General features: G+C 58.5%; 7 protein-coding genes across 7 annotated transcripts; 4 read left to right on the top strand and 3 right to left on the bottom strand.

Moving 5' to 3' along the window:
• Positions 1-130: 130 nt before the first annotated feature.
• Positions 131-2,170, bottom strand: HRG_06094 (nucleolar complex-associated protein; the record flags this gene model as incomplete). The annotated part of the gene is made up of 1 exon (XM_044864565.1): positions 131-2,170. One exon carries the CDS (start codon positions 2,168-2,170, stop codon positions 131-133), a length of 2,040 nt encoding a protein of 679 aa, XP_044721097.1.
• Positions 2,171-2,485: 315 nt separating this feature from the next.
• HRG_06093 (brix domain-containing protein) lies at positions 2,486-3,736 on the top strand (the record flags this gene model as incomplete). The annotated part of the gene is made up of 1 exon (XM_044864564.1): positions 2,486-3,736. The coding sequence occupies one exon, from the start codon at positions 2,486-2,488 to the stop codon at positions 3,734-3,736; it is 1,251 nt and encodes a 416-aa protein (XP_044721096.1).
• A 222-nt stretch (positions 3,737-3,958) lies between these two features.
• Positions 3,959-5,060, bottom strand: HRG_06092 (triose-phosphate transporter; the record flags this gene model as incomplete). Its single annotated transcript, XM_044864563.1, has 3 exons — positions 3,959-4,153; positions 4,202-4,831; positions 4,890-5,060. The coding sequence occupies 3 exons, from the start codon at positions 5,058-5,060 to the stop codon at positions 3,959-3,961; spliced, it is 996 nt and encodes a 331-aa protein (XP_044721095.1).
• An 810-nt stretch (positions 5,061-5,870) lies between these two features.
• HRG_06091 (GDP-mannose 4,6 dehydratase domain-containing protein) lies at positions 5,871-7,400 on the top strand (the record flags this gene model as incomplete). Its single annotated transcript, XM_044864562.1, has 3 exons — positions 5,871-6,208; positions 6,257-6,792; positions 6,847-7,400. 3 exons carry the CDS (start codon positions 5,871-5,873, stop codon positions 7,398-7,400), a joined length of 1,428 nt encoding a protein of 475 aa, XP_044721094.1.
• Positions 7,401-8,103: 703 nt separating this feature from the next.
• HRG_06090 (pyridine nucleotide-disulfide oxidoreductase domain-containing protein) lies at positions 8,104-9,459 on the bottom strand (the record flags this gene model as incomplete). The annotated part of the gene is made up of 3 exons (XM_044864561.1): positions 8,104-8,240; positions 8,334-9,155; positions 9,213-9,459. 3 exons carry the CDS (start codon positions 9,457-9,459, stop codon positions 8,104-8,106), a joined length of 1,206 nt encoding a protein of 401 aa, XP_044721093.1.
• Positions 9,460-11,847: 2,388 nt separating this feature from the next.
• Positions 11,848-14,165, top strand: HRG_06089 (heterokaryon incompatibility protein (HET) domain-containing protein; the record flags this gene model as incomplete). The annotated part of the gene is made up of 3 exons (XM_044864560.1): positions 11,848-12,037; positions 12,152-12,199; positions 12,259-14,165. 3 exons carry the CDS (start codon positions 11,848-11,850, stop codon positions 14,163-14,165), a joined length of 2,145 nt encoding a protein of 714 aa, XP_044721092.1.
• Positions 14,166-18,855: 4,690 nt separating this feature from the next.
• On the top strand, positions 18,856-20,301 carry HRG_06088 (methyltransferase domain-containing protein; the record flags this gene model as incomplete). Its single annotated transcript, XM_044864559.1, has 2 exons — positions 18,856-19,169; positions 19,245-20,301. 2 exons carry the CDS (start codon positions 18,856-18,858, stop codon positions 20,299-20,301), a joined length of 1,371 nt encoding a protein of 456 aa, XP_044721091.1.
• Positions 20,302-20,615: the final 314 nt, after the last annotated feature.

Here is a 20,615-nt window from a genome sequence, read left to right as displayed (position 1 = left end):
TTGCCCGGTAGCGGGTGAGAAATGAAAAGACTTGCATTGAAATATGTGCACTCTTTGTTTGCTTTCCAAAATTGCCTCCATCTCCTCGCGCTCCGTTCCAGGGGCAAGCAACTTTAATCACGCCGTCTCGTCACCTCGACGAGATGCCCTTTTCCAACAGCTGGACGCCCTCCCTCACCCTTGGCGAAAAGTGCCTCCTGAGCAGCTCGCCCTCCCAGACGGTCGAGGCAAAGGGGTTGCTGCCCTCGACGGTGTCGCTGAGGGCGTTGAAGGTGCCGTCGCCCTTGCGCTCCTCGGTGTGCCACAGGCTGGCGACCTTTGCGGCGTGCGTGGCGGCCACGTCGGCGGCGAGGGCCAGCACGGCCTGGGCCGACTTGTCCGGGAGGTGCAGGGCGGCTGTCATGAGCTGCTTGGTGAAGGCGGCGAGGCGGAGCGGGGGCACCTGGCGGATGTTCCAGGGGGGGAGCAGGATGCCGGTGAGGGAGCGGAGCAGAAGGACCGTCGTAGTCTGGAAGTTGACCCTGGACGAGAAGGTGGCTGACGGGGTGGACGACGTGGGGCGCGTGTTTTCGAGGCTGGTGTCGGTGGAGAGCGAGAGGAGGGACTTGAAGAGGTGTGTGGTGAAAAAGGAGAGGTCGAGGTGCAGCTCGCGGCGCGAGTTGTGTGCGTCCTGGCCGGCGAGGAGGGCAAAGGCCGTCACGGTGCAGAGGAGCGCTTCACGAGTCAAGTTTCGCCCGGACGCGTCGTCGTCGTCGTCGTCGTCATCAGCCTCATCCTCCTCTTGCACTTCGACGCCACCCGACTCTTCGTCGGCGTCTTCGTCGCTGTGACGAATCAGGTCCTTGAGGGCCTCGAGCAGGTCCCCGAAAAAGTCCTGGTTGATGAGGTGCGCATATCTCGCCAGCCCCTCGAGCACGGCGCCCATCAGGTGCGGGGACCGGAGCTTGAGGATGCGAAAGTAAGTGGCAAAGACGAGCTTGAGCGTCTCCGACTGCATGCGCTCGCGCTCCTCGTGGCCGACGAGCGCGTCGGCCTGCGCCATGTCCTTCTCCAGCGCCTTTTGCTCCTTGAGGTTCTTGCGTTCCCGCTTGGTGCGGAACTCCCGCTTGCCCTTCTTCGCCCGGGGCGCGGCGCCCTGGTCCTGGTGCTCGACCCTGTCCTGGGACGCCTTGCCCGAGAACTCGGACAGCAGGCGGAGGCTGAGGAAGAGGTTGAGCGCCTTCTCGTCCACCTGGTAGTCGCGCGCCTTCATCATCTTGGCCAGCAGCGAGGCCGCCTCAAGCGAGGGGCGCCCCTCCTCGTCCTCCTGGAACAGCTTCTCCAGCGCCTGCAGACACTTGACGGCGTCGGCGTCGGCTTTTCTGCGGCTCAGCCTTCCCACGAGGATCTTGAGGAGATCGGAGCGGAAGTTGAAGTGAGGCACCGCCGTGACCAGGGTGCACGCGCAGGTGATGGCGATGCTCGCCAGGCTCTGTCCGTTTTGCAGCGGCCTCGTCTCAAACTTGGCGCATCGCGCCAACTCCTTGACGTAACTCGAGTAGCCGTGCACGAGCGCCTGCTCAAACTGCCGCATCTGGCGCACCTCCTTGGAGATTTTTTCCTTGGACGCGTCCTCGGGCAGCGGGCGGATCCGGTATCCGGGGATGACGTCTTTGTAGACGGCCAGTTGCGTCATGAGCGTCAGCATCTGAATCGTAGGGATCTTGGACTGGCCAATCTTGGCAATGGCCTTGAGCGCGCCGACGTGCTCATCCGGGTTTTCGTTGACGGCCGTTGCCAGCTTGGCCAGCTCTTCCTGCGCCTCTAGAATCTGTTGCGACTCGGGAACCTCGGGCTTCTTGTCTTGCCGCTCGGCCTTTTCCGGCTCTGACTCGACCTCGTCCTCGCGGCCCTCGAGCCACTCGGCGTCGCTCTCGACCGAGGCGGCGTCGTCCTCGGCCTCGAGGTTCTGCAGGAGCTCGACCCGCCCGTCCGTGGTCTTGATCTGGGGCAGCCTGTTGCTGTCGCCGACTCTCTTCTTGGCCTTTCGGCGCTTCAGCTCGTAGTCTTGCTCGAGGTCCCAGCTGGACGCATTCTTGAAGAAGTCCTTTTGCGCCCGTTTCGACGACACGCCCTCGTCGTCGGACGAGTCGTGGGCCAGCTTTCTCCTCTTGGAGCCATTGGAAGTCATCGCAAAGGCTCTCTTGTCAATCCGGGACTTGGATTTCAAGGCGTCGAGTGGTCTCGTCGGGCTCTGATGCTGGCCCTCTTCACTGTGAACAAAGTTGGCGATATGCCGGGTGGAAAGTTTTGGGTCTTGCCAATCAAAGGCGGCGCTGGTGGCTCACCGCCAAAACTTTGAAAAAAATTTGCCGCTTGTCCATGCCCCTCTTCCTCTGGGGCTTTTCTTCCCAACCTTTTTTTAATCGAATTAAAGCTCAGCAGACAGTCAGTCCAATTATTCGGTGAATCCTTCAAAAGGCCATCGAGAAGCCGCGTCGACACCATGGGTCTCACGAAGCCGCCCGTGAGGGCGCTCAAGGCGGCCAACAAGCTGAAACGACAGGAACTCTTCGTCGAGCACAAGAAGCTCAACGGCAAGGAGCGGCGAGAGGAGCGGTTCCGTCGGAAAAAGCATGAAGACCAGGACACTTCCCTCCGAGACGAACGGCTGGCCAAGAACAAGCCCGTCACATTGGACCAGAAGCGAGTCTGGGACGAGGGCGACGATGACAGCCTCGGATCCAGGGTGGACCTGGAGAAGCTCAAGAGGCGGCGGATTGAGCAGGCTGAGGAAGAGGAGCGGCAGGCTGCCCAGGATGCCGAGATGCAGGATGCCAGCGACAACGATGAGGAAAACGACAGCATGCTGGAATCCGACGACGACGACGACGACGACGAGGCGCGGCAGGCGGCGCTTGATCGGCAACGGGAAAAGCGCGCCAAGAGGGATAACAGCATCGCACCGTCGACGACGAGCACAAATCTCGACCTAACGCCCACGTCGCTCGCCCTCAAGTTCCCCTCGCTCTTCTCGGACATTCCACCGCCAGAGCCAAAGATCCTCGTCACCACCTCTCTCAACTCGACCATCCACGACGACGCCCAGCTCATCTCAACCCTTTTCCCCAACACCACCTACATTCCCCGGTCGGCGCATCGGTACGGACACAAGTACTCGCTGCGGGAGATTTGCAAGTACGCCACGAATCGAGCTTACACGGCCGTTCTTCTCGTCAAGGAGGATCTGAAGAAGCCCACCGGCCTCTCCATTGTGCACTTGCCTTCCGGCCCGACGTTCCACTTTAGCATAACCAACTGGATCGAGGGCAAGAAACTGCCCGGCCACGGCAACCCCACGAACCACTACCCCGAACTCCTCCTCAACAACTTCAAGACGCCGCTGGGCCTCCTCACGGCCAAGCTGTTCCAGACGCTGTACCCTCCGCAACCCGAGTTCCAAGGCCGCCAGGTGGTGACCCTGCACAACCAGCGAGACTACATCTTTGTGCGCCGACACCGCTATGTCTTCCGCGAGAAGCGCACAACTGAGAAGAGCATCGTCGACGCCGAAGGGAGAGAAATGAAGGGGGTTGAGGGAATTCGGGCAGGTCTGCAGGAGCTGGGACCCCGGTTCACCCTCAAGCTCAGAAGAGTCGACAAAGGAATCGGGCGGGCTGGCAGCCAAGGCGATGACGCTACGCAGTGGGAGTGGAAGTCCAAGATGGAAAAGGACAGAAAGGTTTTCAATCTCTAATTGTATCGCTGTTGGCGTTGTGTGCTAGATTTCTTGTTGCTACATGACGTGTGTGGACGGCAAGCAGTATTTACAAATCACGACCCAGTCGGCGGCCGAGCAATCGCCGTCGTGCCTACCCAGACTTACGAGCATTGTGCTGCAACATTACAATGGAGTATCTGCGCTCTGGTAAGCCGCCAACCTTGAGCTGTAGGGGTGAGCAATGGGAGCCAGAGCGACTCACGTTATAATGGCGGCAATGGCGAGAAAGACTCCAACGAGAGCTCTGTCGCTCGTGGCGCGACCCGACATGATCCAGCCGATGCACACAATGCTACAGGTCTTGACGTGTCCGACAACGGTGCTCGATACTGGGCCAGTCTGGGCCACGATGAAGAACTGTGAGATGTTGATGAGGGAGGCAAAGAGGCCGGACTAGGAGCTGTCAGAGCTTCACGACGACGAGAGGGAGGGTGTGCGTACCAGGCCTATCATCATCCACCTGCTTGCTGAGACGTGCATCCAGTCGGGAAAGGTGTCGAGAAAGGGAATTATGTAAAGAAGTATGAAGGAAGCGATTGGGGCCTGGTTGTAGAGCAGTTGCATACTGCTCATCTGGAGTGTTCTGTGGTGGCTGGCGATCCACACGGTGTAAAGGGAGGAGGCGACGATGCCAACGAAGGCAAAGATGACGCCCAACGGGGACGTGGTCTTGATGCTCGCGTCGGCTGCTGGAAGGGAGTCGTAGTACGAGACCATGCCGACGCCTAGACAGGCGGGAACAAGGGTGGCGATGGCAAGCGGCGGCAGGGTTGCGCCGTAGAGGATATAGTTGATGAGGGCAACCGTGGGGGTGAGCAGGATGCGCGCGAGCTGGTAAAAGGTGACGGAAGAGAAGGCCAAAGAGAGATTGGGGAGGACGACATTGAGACACATGGCGACGGCGAGGGGGAGAAGACTGTGAATGGAGGCTCGGCGGGGCGTGAAGTAGGCGAAGGTCGGGCGCGACAGAGCGAAGAGGGTGATCCAGGTGACGAAGAAGTGAAAAGAGGCAAAGGTGAGCTGCGAGAGCCTCCAAGAAGAGTCGAGGAAGATGGCCTTGTTGGTGAAGACCTAGATAGCTGGGCGGTGAGCGGGTTTCACGGGCGTCTTGAACGGGACATGGACGCACGATGCCGACCGTCGCCAGGGTGTTTACGGTCATCCAGACGGCGGCGACGATGAGGCTCGGAGGGTCTGCGGGCGTCTGTCGGAGCAAGCCGGTCTCTGCATCATCAGGGCGCTCAAGGTCCTTTTCGCGCGACGGCGGCTCGGGGGTGAGCGGCTGGAAACGCTTGCTCATGGCTGCGAGTGCTCGAGTTGGGTGCGATGGGGTGGTCCGTCTTGGCCGTCGCGTGGCACGAGGGCGGCAGAGCGTGCGTCTGGGGGTTCGGGGGAGCAAATGCCTGGTGTTGGTCCATCTCTTCAGAGGTCACAGAGGCGCCTTCTTGTTTGGAGGCGAGCTTGACCGCCACAGCCCAGCTCTGTCTGGACTCGAGGAAGGCGGCGGAGGCCGGCACCGAAGAGACGCGAGCGGGCGGGGAAGGAAGGGTGAGGTCATGATGAATAGAAGCGAGCATGGACTGAGTGAGTTTGACGCGCAATTGGCGATGCTGGCGGCTCTCGGTGGCCGTGGTGTTTAGAGCCAACCGCCGCCGCTACTCGGTAAATGGGTTGAGCCTCGACTCGAGATAACTTACACCCGGTAATTAGTTGTGCTTCCTTTTTTTAAGACTGCCAAGTGCCAAGACTGCTGCCAGTCCCACATTTATCAACCCACTAATTACTACCTATTGGAGAAGAAACAACATCATCTTCAATCAACCTGGTTACAAACAGAGGTGTCTGGTGTAACTCAGTTGATACCTAGGGAGCCTTTTTTTTGGTTCACCCCTTGCATACCTACCTGCCTACCTACTGCGTTCCCGGCTACACGTGCCCGTACGGTAGGCCTCGTCGGCGGCAATCTCTCCTCGCCTCGTTTCAGCCGAATGACGCGGGCCGCCGGCACCAGTCGCGACCCTGACTCGGACGCAACGCATCTCCCCTTCCCTCTGATGCGACGCCGCCACGGCACCTCGGCGGCACCCTCGAGTCCCTCGCTCCTGCCACCATGACGCGGCGCCTTCTCAAAGATCTGCACTGGGGCGGCGGCCGCCGTCGTCCCCGGCGGCCTCACTCATCGCCACCTTCGCCTCGTCCTGCCAGCAGCCCCAGCAGCCCCAGCAGCCCCGAGCAGACGACGTCGCTAGCCACCGTCGCCATGGCAAACGCTGCGTGTCCAAGCACGGCCAGCATCTCCGATGGCCATCGCGCCAGGGTCAACGGCCATCGCGCATACTCGCAGGCCCTCGACGTCTGGAAGCGCGCCCCCGTCCTCAAGGGCACCTCCCGGTTCGAGCCCCGGCCCGATGTCCGCAACATCATGGTCACGGGCGGCGCCGGCTTCATGTGAGCCGCCCACTCGCTCGCGGCACCAGCAACTAACCGCAGCCGCAGAGCGTCGTGGGTCGTGCGCCACCTCGCCCTCACGTATCCCCTTGCCTACAACGTCGTCTCCTTCGACAAGCTCGACTACTGCTCCACGCTCAACAACACCAGAGTCCTCAACGACAAGCGCAGCTTTACCTTTTACCACGGCGATCTCACCAACCCCTCCGAGGTGCTCGACTGCATGGAACGCTACCACGTCGACACCGTCCTGCACTTTGCCGCCCAGTCGCACGTCGACCTCAGCTTCGGCAACTCGTATGGCTTCACCCACGCAAACGTCTATGGCACCCATGTCCTCCTCGAGAGCGCCAAAAAGGTCCGCGTCAAGCGCTTTGTCCACGTCTCAACCGACGAGGTCTATGGCGAGGTCAAGGAGGACGACGGCGAGCTGCTCGAGTCGAGCATTCTCGCCCCGACAAACCCCTACGCCGCCAGCAAGGCAGCCGCCGAGATGCTAGTGCAGTCGTACCAGAAGAGCTTCAAGCTCCCCACCATCATTGTCCGGAGCAACAACGTCTACGGGCCGCACCAGTATCCCGAAAGTGAGTCCACTCCTCCTGGTCGACCAACGTCTTGTGCTGACCCCCCCCCCCCAGAAATCATACCCAAGTTCGCCTGCCTCATCAACCGCAAGAGACCGGTGGTGTTGCACGGCGATGGCAGTCCCACGCGCCGCTATCTCTACGCCGGCGATGCGGCCGATGCCTTTGACACCATCCTCCACAAAGGCCAGGTGGGGCAGATCTACAACGTCAGCTCCTCGGACGAGATTTCCAACCTGGAGCTCAGCGGCAAGATTCTCGACGCCTCGGGCATTGGGGTTGACAATGCGGAGCGCTCCCGCAACTGGGTCAAGTGGACCAAGGACCGGCCCTTTAACGATCGCCGCTATGCGGTGGATGGCACCAAGCTGCGGAAGCTAGGCTGGCAACAGAGAACAGGGCTCGAGGATGGCCTGCGAATCACCGTTGACTGGTATCGGCGGTTTGGAGAGCTGTGGTGGGGAGACATCAGCCACGTCCTGACGCCCTTTCCCGTCGTCAGCGAGGAGGGCGAGGTGATGCCTGATGACGACAATTTCATGAAGGATGAGCCGCCAGTGCCCGGTGAGGAAGGCGAAACGACAGCGACGAAGAGCGACAAATGTTGACGACCATGTGTGTGGCGACTGAGCTGCAATATTTGCTGATGGCTTGCCAGAGACGGAACTTATAGACACGGGCGCTTGCTGGTTGCTTACCCCGGGGCAGAGACGAGAATCATAGACGCAAATGGATCCGGCGATTTGATGAGTCGGTTCCCTTCTAGACGCCACCACCAGTGACTTCTGACGGCCGATGGCCAGTGCTCTTAGGGCCGAGACGGGTCGATGACAGCTTGTTTGGCAGCGGCTGAGACACGAAGGCCAAGTCTTGTACAGATACAGTATTTTGTCAGTCCCCGGCTTTGCAAGCGCAGGCTGATTCGAAGTTGTGGCGGCGGGCGTTGCATCTGCCCTGGAGTCGACCGGGGTTCACGAGGTCGATGCCACACCGCCCACGCAGCGCAGGGGCACTACCGACAGCCGTTCTATAGCCAAGGGGGCCCGATATATGAGCTGTGACTGTTTGTACTCCGCACAAAGTACAGGTGACAAGTTCCTGCATGCTTCCCTCAGGGGAGACTTGGGCTCGGCAGGGGTGGGCAAGGGGAGTGTGTAACTTATACGGTAAGTTAATAATTAAGTGGCATCTCAACTCCACGGAGGGCACCAATCTTTGGCTACAATTCAGCCAGCCATACTGTACATAACCAGCGCTTTACCCAAGAGGCCCATGACGCTGACGCTAGCACCAGATGCCGGCCCTCTGGAGCTACCGGTACTCGCCAGCGTACAGTAAATCGCCGGGCTCGCCGTTGACTCTTGTCCAAAGCCGGCGCAGCGCTTCCTCGTCGTCCCCCTTGGAAGCACGAGCAACCAGGTCTTTGCTGACTTGCTTCTCCAGTTCCACTATCCGTTTACTCGATTAGCCCTTCACCTCGACTGTAGACTCCAGGCCACGAACCAGCCAGCAGATAAGGGGTATGGATGATATGGACCTACCGTGGATGTCGACGACGGCCCTCTTGCCAGTGTACAAGGCGTGCAGGACATTGGTGCTGCCGTCCGAGTTTGCGTCTCCGACGGCGTAGATGCCGGGGACACGGGTGCGCATGTTGCTGTCCACAGCCATCCTGTCACTGCGCAGCTCGACGCCCGTGTTCTTTCCGAGCGTAGATCGCTGCCCACTGGGGTAGTTGGCGAAGAGAACAGCGCGCTGCACACGCTCCACACCCGAAGAGCCGGCGAGCTCGACATCAAAGAGGTCATGCTCGGGGTTCGAGGGCAGCTTGGGGTCCGCGTGGGCATCGGCACCGTCTCGGAGCCGCGTGATGCCGGTAATGGTGCGGTTGTCCACCTTGACCTTGAGTTTCTGCAGATACGCAGAAGAATTGGGCGCAAACGTCTTGTCCGCGCGTGCCCGGTTCTCGGGCGTGTCGGTGCCGTTGGCGAAGACGATGATATCGGAATGCAGCGTGCGCACCTCGCCGACGGCCCCGACGGCCTGCTCAAACGAGCCCAGGATGCCCATCGGCTGGCCTGCGTGCTCCATGCCGTCGCACCACGGGCACCAGTAGATGCCCTTTCCAAAGTTTTCCTCGAGGCCCGGTGTTTGGGGGAGAAGGTCGCGCAGACCGGTCCCGAGTATGATCTTGCGCGCGGTATACGATGCGCAGGTGTTGTTGAAGAGCCTGACGTCGGCCGTAAAGAACTCGTCGTCTGCCGAAGACCGGATCTCGACCACGGTCCCGTTTGTGCCTTGGACGGTTCCGTAGCGGCGGATCTGCTGCATGGCGGCCCATCGGAAGTAGGACGGGGTAACCCCTGGGCGGCGGTTAGACACGACTGATTATGCTTCATCACTCGAGCACAGCTGCACACCGTCAGAGCCAGGCACATCGTGCATGCGTCGGGTTCGTGCATTGCGGTATTCGGCTGAATCGAGCATCAAGGCCCTGCGACCAACCCGGGCGAGGGCGCTCAAGGCGGCGATGCCCGAAGGACCGCCGCCCACGACGATGACATCGTAGACGGCCCACACGGCCGGAGCGGAGAAGTTGCAAGGCGCGGGAGAGGCGGCGGCGAGAGAGAAGACAAAGAGAAGGAGTCTGGACTTTGTGAGCCACATCTTGTCGTCTGCCGGAAGCCACCGAGGGGGAACAGCGACGAAAACGTGACGGCGAACAGGCTCAGACTTATATATATATATATATATATAGCACCTCTGAGAGGAATCAATTCAGGAATTTCAAAGGGCCCCTCTCGTATTTCGCTCCCATCCATCTAAAGAAGGGATATGCCGAGTGTTATCATGGTAGCTTTACCCTCACAAGTCCGGGATTGCCTGCTGACCACCATCTCCTCTACCTCGGTGGAAATACTGAAGGTGGCAACACAATAAGACAGGAGAGAGATACGAGGCTTGGCAGCGATATGTCCCCCGGCTTATAAGTACCAAAAAGAGAGCCGCAGCCCGGATTTCTTTCCGAAAGCATGACCTAGCAAAGAGGGCTCCTTTGGCCAACAGGCACGGAGACAGTGCCCAAGCGGTCCCCGGCCATTGTACATAAGACTTGCGCAACGATCTAGTTGCCAAGCATATCCATTGACAACCTCTCCAAGACCGCATCTGTCTTCCTGTAGCTCCTGATATACTCAAGATTACGGGTAAGCCATTGGGGAATTACACAACTTGCATTCAACAAGTAGACAGCCAGAGCTCTGGTTCCGCGTCCCCCAGTTATTCGCATGTAGCTGCCCTGTAAGAGCAACTGCATCAACCCCACAACAAGCATACACTAGTAGAGTGGATTTATTGCCGACTATTGAAGACCTCGATGACACCCAATAGACCGACAAATGGCGGTATTTGGGCCCACATTGGGTCCCGCAGTGAACAATGTACTGCCAAGCTCATGACGATCTAATAATTCGTTGAAATCCCTGTGAGTGACCGGAGGACTGCTGCTCCCCATTCAAAGGGTTGCGTCCGAGCCGAATATTTAACGTACGGTCGGCTCAGATGCAAAGGTATACGAAAGCCCAGCCAACTATAAAGTCATGGTTGGCTTAACTACGACGGTTTCTAGCTGTCGCAAAGGGGAGCAATAGTCGGCCCACAGGGAAGGGACGTCGGCTTGTCCATGTACTCTACTTGATGTCGTCGTACGAGAGCACAATTACACAATTACTCTTAGAAAAGAATTAGTAATGCACCCGAACCCTTCTGGTCTGATCACTCGGAAGGCGATCGTGGGCCCTATCGCCGGAGGTGCAGCATTGAGGGACAAGTGGCGGTCGGCGAGGCCGTTTCGGGCGTGGCTTGAGAAGCTGGCGATCGGTGGGACGTCAGTCTCTCGACAGGGCAGAGAATGCTACATGGTCGGTCTCTCCTTGACTGGCTGCGTGTACATGTCCTGCCTGGGAACCAGGCTTGAACGCCGTTGAGCATCTCGCCCGGCACTGGGGGTCTTTGTCACACCTCGACTCTGCACGGCCTACACGTGATGGACTTATGAAACAAAAGCATCTACGAGTTATTATAGTCTAGGTCAATGTGGCTATACGACTATACCCAGTAGTGGCGACAGAGCCGATCCCCAACCAATGCCGTGTTGAGGCCGTATTCGAAAGTAAATCTTATAGTATCCGAGGGCCCTCGTAAGTGGTTGGCTTGAGCTTTCAGAATCAACTCAACCTCGCTCCCGCGGGGCTGAAACCTCGGGAAGCCGTTTTAAAAGGGCTTCTATTCTCTAGACAAGGGACGACGAATAGCATGGACGAATCAACTTCTTTACCCCGTATTATTATTATTGAAATACGCCAGAGGCTTATTTGGCATCTAGAACATCTGCAGCAGAGAAAAACCCTGGCTTAATGCCTTTGGACGAAAACTTGGACTCCGCCTTACCCCTTTATTTTTCCTTGGAAAAGTTGATGACGTCTAGGCGCTGTGCATCGGCTATGGAGATACCATGGGGGACACCTCGGCGCCTTTATATTGCTTCATCTGGTTTATATAGAAAACCACTGCTGGTATTTGCACTTTCGCACATGTACTTACGGACACTTGCTCTGGTGCCGGCCAAGACGCTCGGCAGGGCCGGCCGTGCAGTGAGCGACCGTTGCCGGGTCATCCCAACGACTGACTTAAGCCCATTATGAGAGTATTGTGTTCGTAGATGCACTTGCCATTGCCCTCGTCACGACTAGCCCATCGACGCATCTCGTCCGGGTCAGCCACGGCTGGATATAGCTCGGCCGCGTCATCAGAATTGTTCTTCAGCCCGTGGTGGCAGCTGCTGACCGAGGGGACCATGAATGTGGCTTGCAGCCAGCCCAGGGCGTAAAAGGGAGCTGCTACGTATAGAGCGCGTAATTGGTTGGATCGTTGAAGCTCAGTGATGACCGACGTCTGCCCCCGCGGATCGGGCATGAAGAATCAACGGCGGGACCAACCAAGAACTTTGTCTGGCCAATACGCACGAGCCCCGTCTGTTCCTCGGCAAGGACCAGGATGGAATCGGCATCTCCCCTGCCGCAGCTCGCCCAACTCTGCGCCAGGTGCAAGGCTCTAGAATTGAACGAGGCCGTCCATGACCTGGGCTCCGACGACACCCACCAGTACCGGGAAATCAAGCTCGGCTGGGAGTTGGCCGACCAGATCCCTGAAATGTCCCAGGCCTCCAAACGAAGAGAAAAAGGCTGTGGGTTTTGTGGATTTCTTGATTCTCTTCTTTTTGCTTCACGCCTGGCGGTTTTCAGGAAAATGAGCAGCATGGCGGTCGTGATATCGCTTTGGTATGTCGTCTGCCGCAAAGGGGGCGGCGGCTATGGCCTCGCCTGTCTCAGAGTCAAGTTTCGTAGTGGTAAGAGCCGCAGGAACTGAATCCAAGGCCGTTTGTCCAACTAATCAAGGGCCACTCAGATGAAGGAAAGGACATCGTCTACTTTGATTGTCCCATCGCTTCTGCCACACGGCCCCTTCAAAACTCAGCGGTTGGTCTCGCCACGCCGCTGACCCAGCTCGACTCTGACCGCATACGGTGGATAACGTCAAAGCTGGAGGCTTGTGTTGCCCATGACCACCTTACAGCCCAGCCGGGCTTTGTTCCGGATCGACTCATCAAAGTGGACCAAGGGCAGCTGCGTCTCGTCCTCACCAACGATGCTGGCAACTCGGACTTCCATCCACCCCCGGGCGTCGAGCCGCCACGCTACGCTGCACTCACATATTGCTGGGGGCCGCTTCCCCATGCAGACAAGCAGCTCAAGACGCAAACTGGAAATCTCTCGCAGCACCTCCGCGAGATACCCGCATCGAAGCTGCCCCTAGTCGTCAAAGACGCCGTGTCTGCGGCCAGAGCATTGACTATCCCCTATCTCTGGGTCGATGCCCTCTGCATCCTTCAAGATGTCGGCTCAGACTGGGAGGCTCAGTGTATGCAAATGGACAAGATATACAGCAACGCATACCTGACCATCAGTGCTCCAGTGTCCAACAACTGCGAGGAGGGTTTCGTCGACAGATCAGATAGAGTCGTTCTTCCTCTGCATCAACGCCGTGGCCCGACTACCCCTATCATGTTCGCCATCTACCAGCCGTCTTGTAGCGCCACGTCGGCCTATGAGATTGCAGCAACAACTTGGATAGAAAGGGGCTGGACACTCCAAGAACGCCTATCCTCGACGCGCATGGTCTTCTTCGGACGAAACAACATCCATTTCCAATGCATCGAGGGACACTGCTCCATGGGAAGGTTCCAGCTCCCCTGTGAGTTTGGCATGCTGAACCGGAGACTGATCAACCAAGGCTCACCGTCTGTGCTACACAAGGAGTGGGCCGACGTTGCCGCCGAGTGTTCCTGCGTGTTTCCTGAATTTACGCGCCCAACCGACTTATGGCCGTCGATTGCCGGGATCGCGACCTTGTTTGCCGAGCGGCTGCGCGATGAATACCTGGCCGGCTTGTGGAAGGGGGATCTCAGCCGGTCTCTCCACTGGACCGGCGCTCGAAGCAATAGGCCCAAATATGCAGACCTGATGGCTCAGCTGGAGCATCCTTCGCAGTACATTGCTCCCTCCTGGAGCTGGGGAAGCCACTCGACCCTGGTCTCTTTCAGCCTGTACGCTGACCACACCGTGGACCACTGTCGACCTGAATACTCCATCTTGCGCGCTTCTGTCAAACTAAAAGGGGCCAATCCCTTCGGTGAACTCGAGAGCGCACATTTAGACATTTCAGCCAAGGTGTATACAGGCTCACGGCGTCTCGTTTTCGACGAACTCAAAGACACCGGTGGCATATCTAGGCAAACGCTGCGACTAGAGGGTCGATATCTAACGGACTTTGAGGCAGACTGCGAGTCTGAGGACTTGTTCGATCTAAGGGATGGGCAATATGGGTTGGAAGCGCCAGTCAGTTTCTTGCTGATTGGGAGCACGGTGAACGAAGACAGCAGCTCTCGTCCCGACAGGTTCCATGGATCGCCAAGCTCTCAGAAAAAGCTGGACGACGACCTTTACGGAGACTCTAGGCGGGAACCAGAGGTCCCCGATGCTTGCCACCCTGGGGGCGAGTATCTTGGTGATGGTTTCGCGGGCGAAAAGCCACGTGCTGCGTCGCCCTGTCTCGATGTCCAGGGGCCGCCTCGAAGTGAAGAGAAGACGGGGAAATATGGTGCAGCAGAACGGGTAGCCTATGGGCTCATGATTCATCCAGCAAACAAACCTGGCGAGTTCTATCGACTCGGAGCCTTCTTCTCCGAACCCTATGGGCGCGGGGGCCTTGCATTCTTCGATGGCTGCGAGACGAGGGCGATACGGCTTATTTAGAGGTCCTCCCTACACATCGGCAACGAAGGCCTAGAGGGGCCGGCAAAAAGCGAGGAGCCATGTTGATGAGTGAAAGAGTCCCGGCTCGGTAGCCCATGGGCGCCTGCGTTGTGTCGTCCGGACGGCTGACCATATAGCGCAGGCGATGAGGGTTTGCGAGCCCCTAGGAACCAAGGCATGGCCGATGGCAACAATTTGCTGGACGGTCTGGAGGATGTTCATGAACCTCAACTTAGACTATGGCAGGGTTTCTGCGGACTTCGTGTATCCAGCTTGCCTAGAAACACGGCGACATGGTTCCCATCAGAGTGTCTGTTGCGATAAGCTGTTTGTCTTCGCAAGACTCGTCTCCCTGCTCGGGGAGAGAGAGGCAACGGCAGGACAGAAGAGTCCACCAGGTGCTTTTGATGCCTTGAAATGGCAAAAGAGCGGTTCCTGCGGTGACCTGCCTCACCACCTGCTGACGGAGAGTGAGGCTGAGGCAGCAGGTTGACTTGTGAGGCTGCAGGTTGACTTGTGAGGCTGCAGGTTGACTTGTAAGGCTACAGCAAACACCCATTGTTGCCCTACCTCCTCTGCTTCGGATAATGAGAGCCCAAGAATACCCAATAGAACAGCATACCGTAGTGGTAGCGCACTGGAAGACAGCCGTCCAACGGAAGAGGAGGCCATCATAGTGCCCAACTACGGAGACGATGGCTCCATCCAGTCCAGCCATGCAGAGCTGGGCCATGCACATGGCCGTTTCGGGCTTGCATTGCAGGACACCAGTCGCTGACCCGGCTCCCGTTCTCGGGACCGGGGACTGCATCCACGTTACCACCTGTTGCTTCGGACCAAGACAGATCCGTTGCGTGAATATGCTCATCGTGCATATCGCTGGCTGCTACTGCAAGGATCTCATGCACGACCCAAGCAAGGCCCTACCCCGAGGGTGTCTCCAAGGGGCCGACCGATGACGGGAGCGGAGAGGTGGTAAGAGTAGAGATGGAAGCCTGCAAGCTCTGTGCTGACATCAAATGTTGACTCGGGACAGACACGACGCTCCGGGGGTATAGACCCCGTGCTTTCAGGGGCTGTCCGGCAGGACTGGGCAAAGGCCATTGACTACGCCGTCTCTAGGTACACCATAACGGCAAGGGAAATATAAAAGTTGGTAGCGTAGATGGCTTCAGAGGGAACTGTTGACGGGGGTGGATTCCCCCTTTCCGCTGCATACTGCCCGTTGGCTCTTCACTGTAGAGTGCGTGGTCTCTCCCGAGTAGCAGCCACGATGGCTCGAAGACCAAGGCTTTGAGCGATCGTTTGACCTTGTCTGCCATGGCCAAGGATATGAAAGCTCAAACGACTCGGTCCAGTAGACACATGTGCTCTTCACGCCATGCTTAACCCAAGGCCGCCCGGACTCAATCGTTTCTCTACCCGCGTCATGCAACCCGGACGAATGTGCGAACGAAACCACTGGAGCATGTGGCTCAAAGGGGCAACATTCCCCTGCTCCTACCCCAGCACTGGTCCTTTCTGCTCCGTCGGTAATTATGCCTCGTACGTGCTCTTGGCGTAGAAAGAGTCCCCAGAACAACGACACACACGTCAATGTCCGCCCAAGCCTGTTGAACCACTTGCCGGTCTGGCCTCTGCTTGCCATCGTTTCGTCTACTGTACCCCATATCGTGTCGCTGAGCCCCTTCCAGCGCCCGTTTCTCCACCGGCGATGCTGATGCATGGTGGTAACCTACCAGAAGACTCAATGGGGATCGATATCGGTGGAGAAGCTCTCGACGTGCCTCGGTCTTCGAATCTGTCCCACTTGGAGACTCATACCCTTTGCGTCGTCGCCGCGCGAGTGGAGTTGCCGGGCAACGGAGAGGTTGCTTGATGGCGTTGCATTGCCAAGCGCCCTGCTCGGACTTGGGTGTAAATAGCCCACGGTCGTCATCCTGTCTGCGGGCCTGGCGGTATCCATCCTCTGTTCACCCTTGATCCGTTGTTTGAATTGGTCGCAATGTCTGGTCTGGCCTACCTCTTCCTCTTCGGCCTCGTGGTAACAGCTGCCGGCCGCATTGTCGTCACACTTGGGTAATGGTTTGTCGTCGATAACAATGTTGGCCCTCGTTCTGGAGCCGCCAAGCTCACTATTGGTATTTACGCACATGTCAAGGCCACCTCAATACATAACTACCTCAGCGTGAGTGTCCACAGCTTTGCTTGCTGTATTTGACTGTAATGCTTACCCCCTTGGCAAGACACAGTCAACAAGCAAGTTAGAATCATAGGCCGCAGCTCCGCATCGGCCGACATTTCCTTTAACCTTGTTGACGCCGAGTATCGCGGGCAAGGACTCGATGAACATGATGTACGACAATGGCAAGGGGAGGCTCGAACTCTCAACCTCGACCTCGTCGACGACTTCCAGGCCTTCCCTGGACGAGCTGCGGAATACTCCACGCCCGACGCTCTGGCCAAGGACGTCGCCGGGTACAAGATAAACGTCTGGCTGCATGGTTGCCTCGTCTGCGGTTTCTAGAGACTCACTCACGCCCCAGGGCTAGAGGGCCTCAACGCGCTTGGCGCCTGGTTTGAGATCAGGAATGCCTTCGTCGGAGGCCGTGACGGCCTGGAAAATTCTTGCGAGGCAGAGCTCACATCCCACGACGCCGTGGCTGACCCGGCCCTGTCGCCCATCGTGCCGATCCAGCCGGTGAACGGAGACACTAGGCTGCCCTCGAGCAGGGCACTGACGCTAACGCGCTGCCACCCGACCGCTTCGGAAATCTGCGGCAGACGTGTGAGGAGGATTGCGGCGCCCCCTTTTCCTGCTACCGGGTCGAAGGGCCGGCTTCCAACAGTAAGCGTGCTGCAGGCGGCCAGGACATGAGTGTAGCAAACATGCCATGCACGGTCAGAACGAGGCTGCATGTTAAGGGTGGTACGAGGGGATGACGATTCTGGACGCTGACCCACGGGACGATGGCTAACAATGAGCGAGGGCCAGGGGTCAAGAGACCCCCTGTTGACCAGAATGCTGCTCAGACGATGGCAGAAGCAAGAGACGTCGAATCCCTTGTGCCATGCATGCTGTTGGCCTCGCACACATGCCCGGTGTGCTGTCAGCGTTGATACTTCTGACGTTGCACCTGCTATTCTGTCATGATTTCAGTCAACCTACCTTGACGAGGTGATGAAGTTCGAGGTCGAGCTGGGATCGAGCTCTATTCACGCGGGCGTGGGCGTAAGAATGTGTCGCGAATGTGCGGAGACGACTTTGCAGATGATAACTATACCTATTCGACACTTGCATAAGCACCTCTGTACAGAGTACATGCAGCTTATGCACATCAAGGGTCCCGGAGCGCATGTGCAGCCCGTTGGGACCGGGCTCATGGGCGTCAAGTACCGGTACTTGCCCTTGGTCCCGGCAACCAGACGGCTGGAGTAGGCCGTTGTCGGCTCACGTGACGGGAGCACTCAGACAGGAACGGTACCAAGGTACGAAGGACAAAGTCTATGCAGAATGACGCTTCCGTGGCCGTCTCAGGCTCAGACAAGAGGAAATGAGAGACAAGGTGTCTCCCAGCACGGGCTTGGCCTGCTGTCGAAGTGCGCCCGGGCTGCGGCTCTGATTGGGCCGCGCGTCCCAGCGGCGTCTGGAGGTGCATTTCAGAGCCAGGCTCCTGGTACGAGTATCTGGTACGAGTACCGTACTCGTACCTGGTACTCGGGTGTCGGTACACTTGCAAGATGAGTGCGGGCGTCAGCCGGGTATCGCCAACTTTGCCCTCCCCCCTCCCGATGGGACCTTGCATTCTCACGTATCCCGCACGGTACATAGCGGCGAGTACTCGATACATGCAGCACCATTCGTCCCCCAGGAGGCCGCACCCTGATCATCCCCCCCTCCCAACCAGCTGCCGTCGTCTCTCAGTCTCAAACAGGGCCTGTACAACACGGCGACGAACTATCGGGACGGCCTGATCGATCCATCCTTGGTCGGGACTGCTCAGTGCGCGGTACTTGCTCGTCTGGTTGGCGGGTGAATGTACCGGACAGTATCCATACCTGTTGGGCACGCGGCGGCCCGCAAGTACCCCGCCAGCAACTCTCAGTTCAGTTTGTCTCCAGCACTAATTACTAGTACAGCACTACTAGTACAGCACTACTAGTACGGCACAGCTGCTGCGCAGTACCTGTCCCTCGTCCCCGGGATCTGCCCACCGCGAGAGCCCCTCCAGTCTCCTCCACTTAAGCACCAAGTACCTGCTTGAACCTCCATCTCTCTCATCCGAGTTCCGACAAACCTGCACCCCCCCTTTCTCTCGCTCTCTCCCCCTCCCGTCCTCGTCTCCTGTGCATGCGCGCGCCACTGGCTGGTCCTCGAACCATTGCCGTCCTGCGACGCCATCCGCGGCTTCCTGTCTCTTGCCTCGGATCCCTCCGGGCGACTTCACTCACCTTTCCCGGCCGCCAGCTTCCGTCGACTCACCTCCACTATTTGCGTCTCGCCCCTTGAGCTTGCAATCCAACACTCATCCCTAGCTCGACCGCCTCGCCGTCGCTCCTCAGCCTCGTATCATGCCGCCGCACCTTTCCGCCGACCTGAGACCACGATAAGCCTGGCCATCCACGCCCGATGGCCAGGAAACAACGAATAAAACACAAAGACGGCGCGCAACCTGCCCACTCTGTCGCCATGGCGGCCCGAGATGACTCCTCATTCCCCCGTCCCACCCCCTGCGCCAGGCTCTCCAGCGACAGCACTGTCAGCGAAGGCGCCGCCAGCGAGGGCGCTCAAACGGCCATGACCAGCGTCGCCGACGAGGATCTCGATCGTAATCTGGACATGGCAGACGACGACGACGAAACCGCCGCCGACGAGAACTACGACTATCATGATGTCGACACTGCGTCCCTGTATCCCGTCAGCCACTATCCTCGCCCGGCCAGCCCGCATGGAACCCTCATGCAGCTCTATCTGGATGACCCCATGAATGCCTATTCAGACCAGTGAGTATAGTTCTCTCCCGTGTCGAATCCGAGGCCCTCACTCCTCGACGACATTCGACTGCTAACCCCCTCCAGCGCCGCGTCGACCCGATCCCTGTGGGTGCCGGATCTCGACTATCGCGAGATTCATGGCCGGCGCTACTGCAGAGATTACTACATGCCCAACGACGAGATTGAGCAGCTGCGCCTTTCCCTGCAGCACCAAGTCTTCCTGCATCTTCTCGAGGGCGACATGACGTGCGTCCCTCTCGACGACCCCAAAAACATACTCGACGTCGGCACCGGCACCGGCGAATGGCCCATCCGCATGGCAGAGCTCTTCCCCGACTGCGAGGTCGTCGGCACCGACATATCCGCCATTGCCGAGACCAAGAGCGTTCCCATGAACGTCTTCTTCGAGATTGAAGACGCCGAGGAGTGGGATAGGCCCCCGGACCACTACGATCTCATCCACTTCCGGTGCATGGAGGGAGCTTTCCGGGACTGGCCCTTCATATACGACTGCGTCTACGACTCGCTCAAGCCGGGCGGCTGGATCGAGTTGATCGACTTTGATAGCCTCGAGTCGGTCAAGATCTGGTTCACCGCCTTCTCCGAGGGCTCCCCCATCTTCGACATGGCCAGGGACCTCGAGATTGCTGCCGAGCAGATTGGCAGGAAGCGGGGCATCTCACACATGGACCCGCAGCTCTTGGTGGAAGCGGGCTTCGTGGATGTCCAGGTGACGGAGCACGCGATTCCCATGTTGGTGGGCGACAAGTCGGCAGGCAAGCTCTGGCTGATATCGTGCCTCGACGCCCTCGAGGCCAACTGCCTGCGCCTCCTGACGCAGCAAATGGGGTGGGACCCGGACAAGTGCAAGGTGGCGTGCGAGCAAGCGGCCCGCGAGCTGGCCAACCTCGCCAAGGATCCGGAAAAGGCAAAGGGCCTCTTGGTCAAGGCGCGCACTCTGGCCGCGCGAAAGCCGCTCGAGGCTGGCTCCGAGGCCCAGAGTACATCGGGGCCATCGAGGTCGCCCAGCGCCGAGCTGGTCGATGCTGCGCCTCAAGTCTCGTTCCAGCCGCCGCCGAGCCCGCGACACAGCAGCCGGGGCGGGGTGGAGTGGCAAGGGGAGTGGAAAAAGGAAGCGTAGATGTGAGGGCTTGAGAACTGGTCACGGGCAACTATGCATGCGACTCATGGGCCCAGGCTCGACTGGATGGCATGATACATGTCACAACAAGACGCAAAAATGGGGGCATGATACGGCGTTGGATGCTCTGCCCTGCTTTGAAGGGAGTCGGCTCCTCCCTCATCCCCTGTATTGATGGTACCCTTTGGGGTATGTCTGTTTGAATCTCTCTGCTTGTTGTCAATCTGAGGATACACATCACCGAGACGTCGGCGTGTTTCGCGAATACGTATGGGTGACCCCTTTTTGAGGTTGTCACGCGCGCACTGTACATG

This window comes from Hirsutella rhossiliensis (genome assembly GCF_020360975.1).
Source record: "Hirsutella rhossiliensis strain HR02 chromosome Unknown scaffold00005, whole genome shotgun sequence".
Classification (NCBI taxonomy): Eukaryota; Fungi; Ascomycota; class Sordariomycetes; order Hypocreales; family Ophiocordycipitaceae; genus Hirsutella; species Hirsutella rhossiliensis.
Note: the sequence above shows the minus strand (reverse complement) of the source record. Positions and strands in the feature narration are given on the sequence as shown.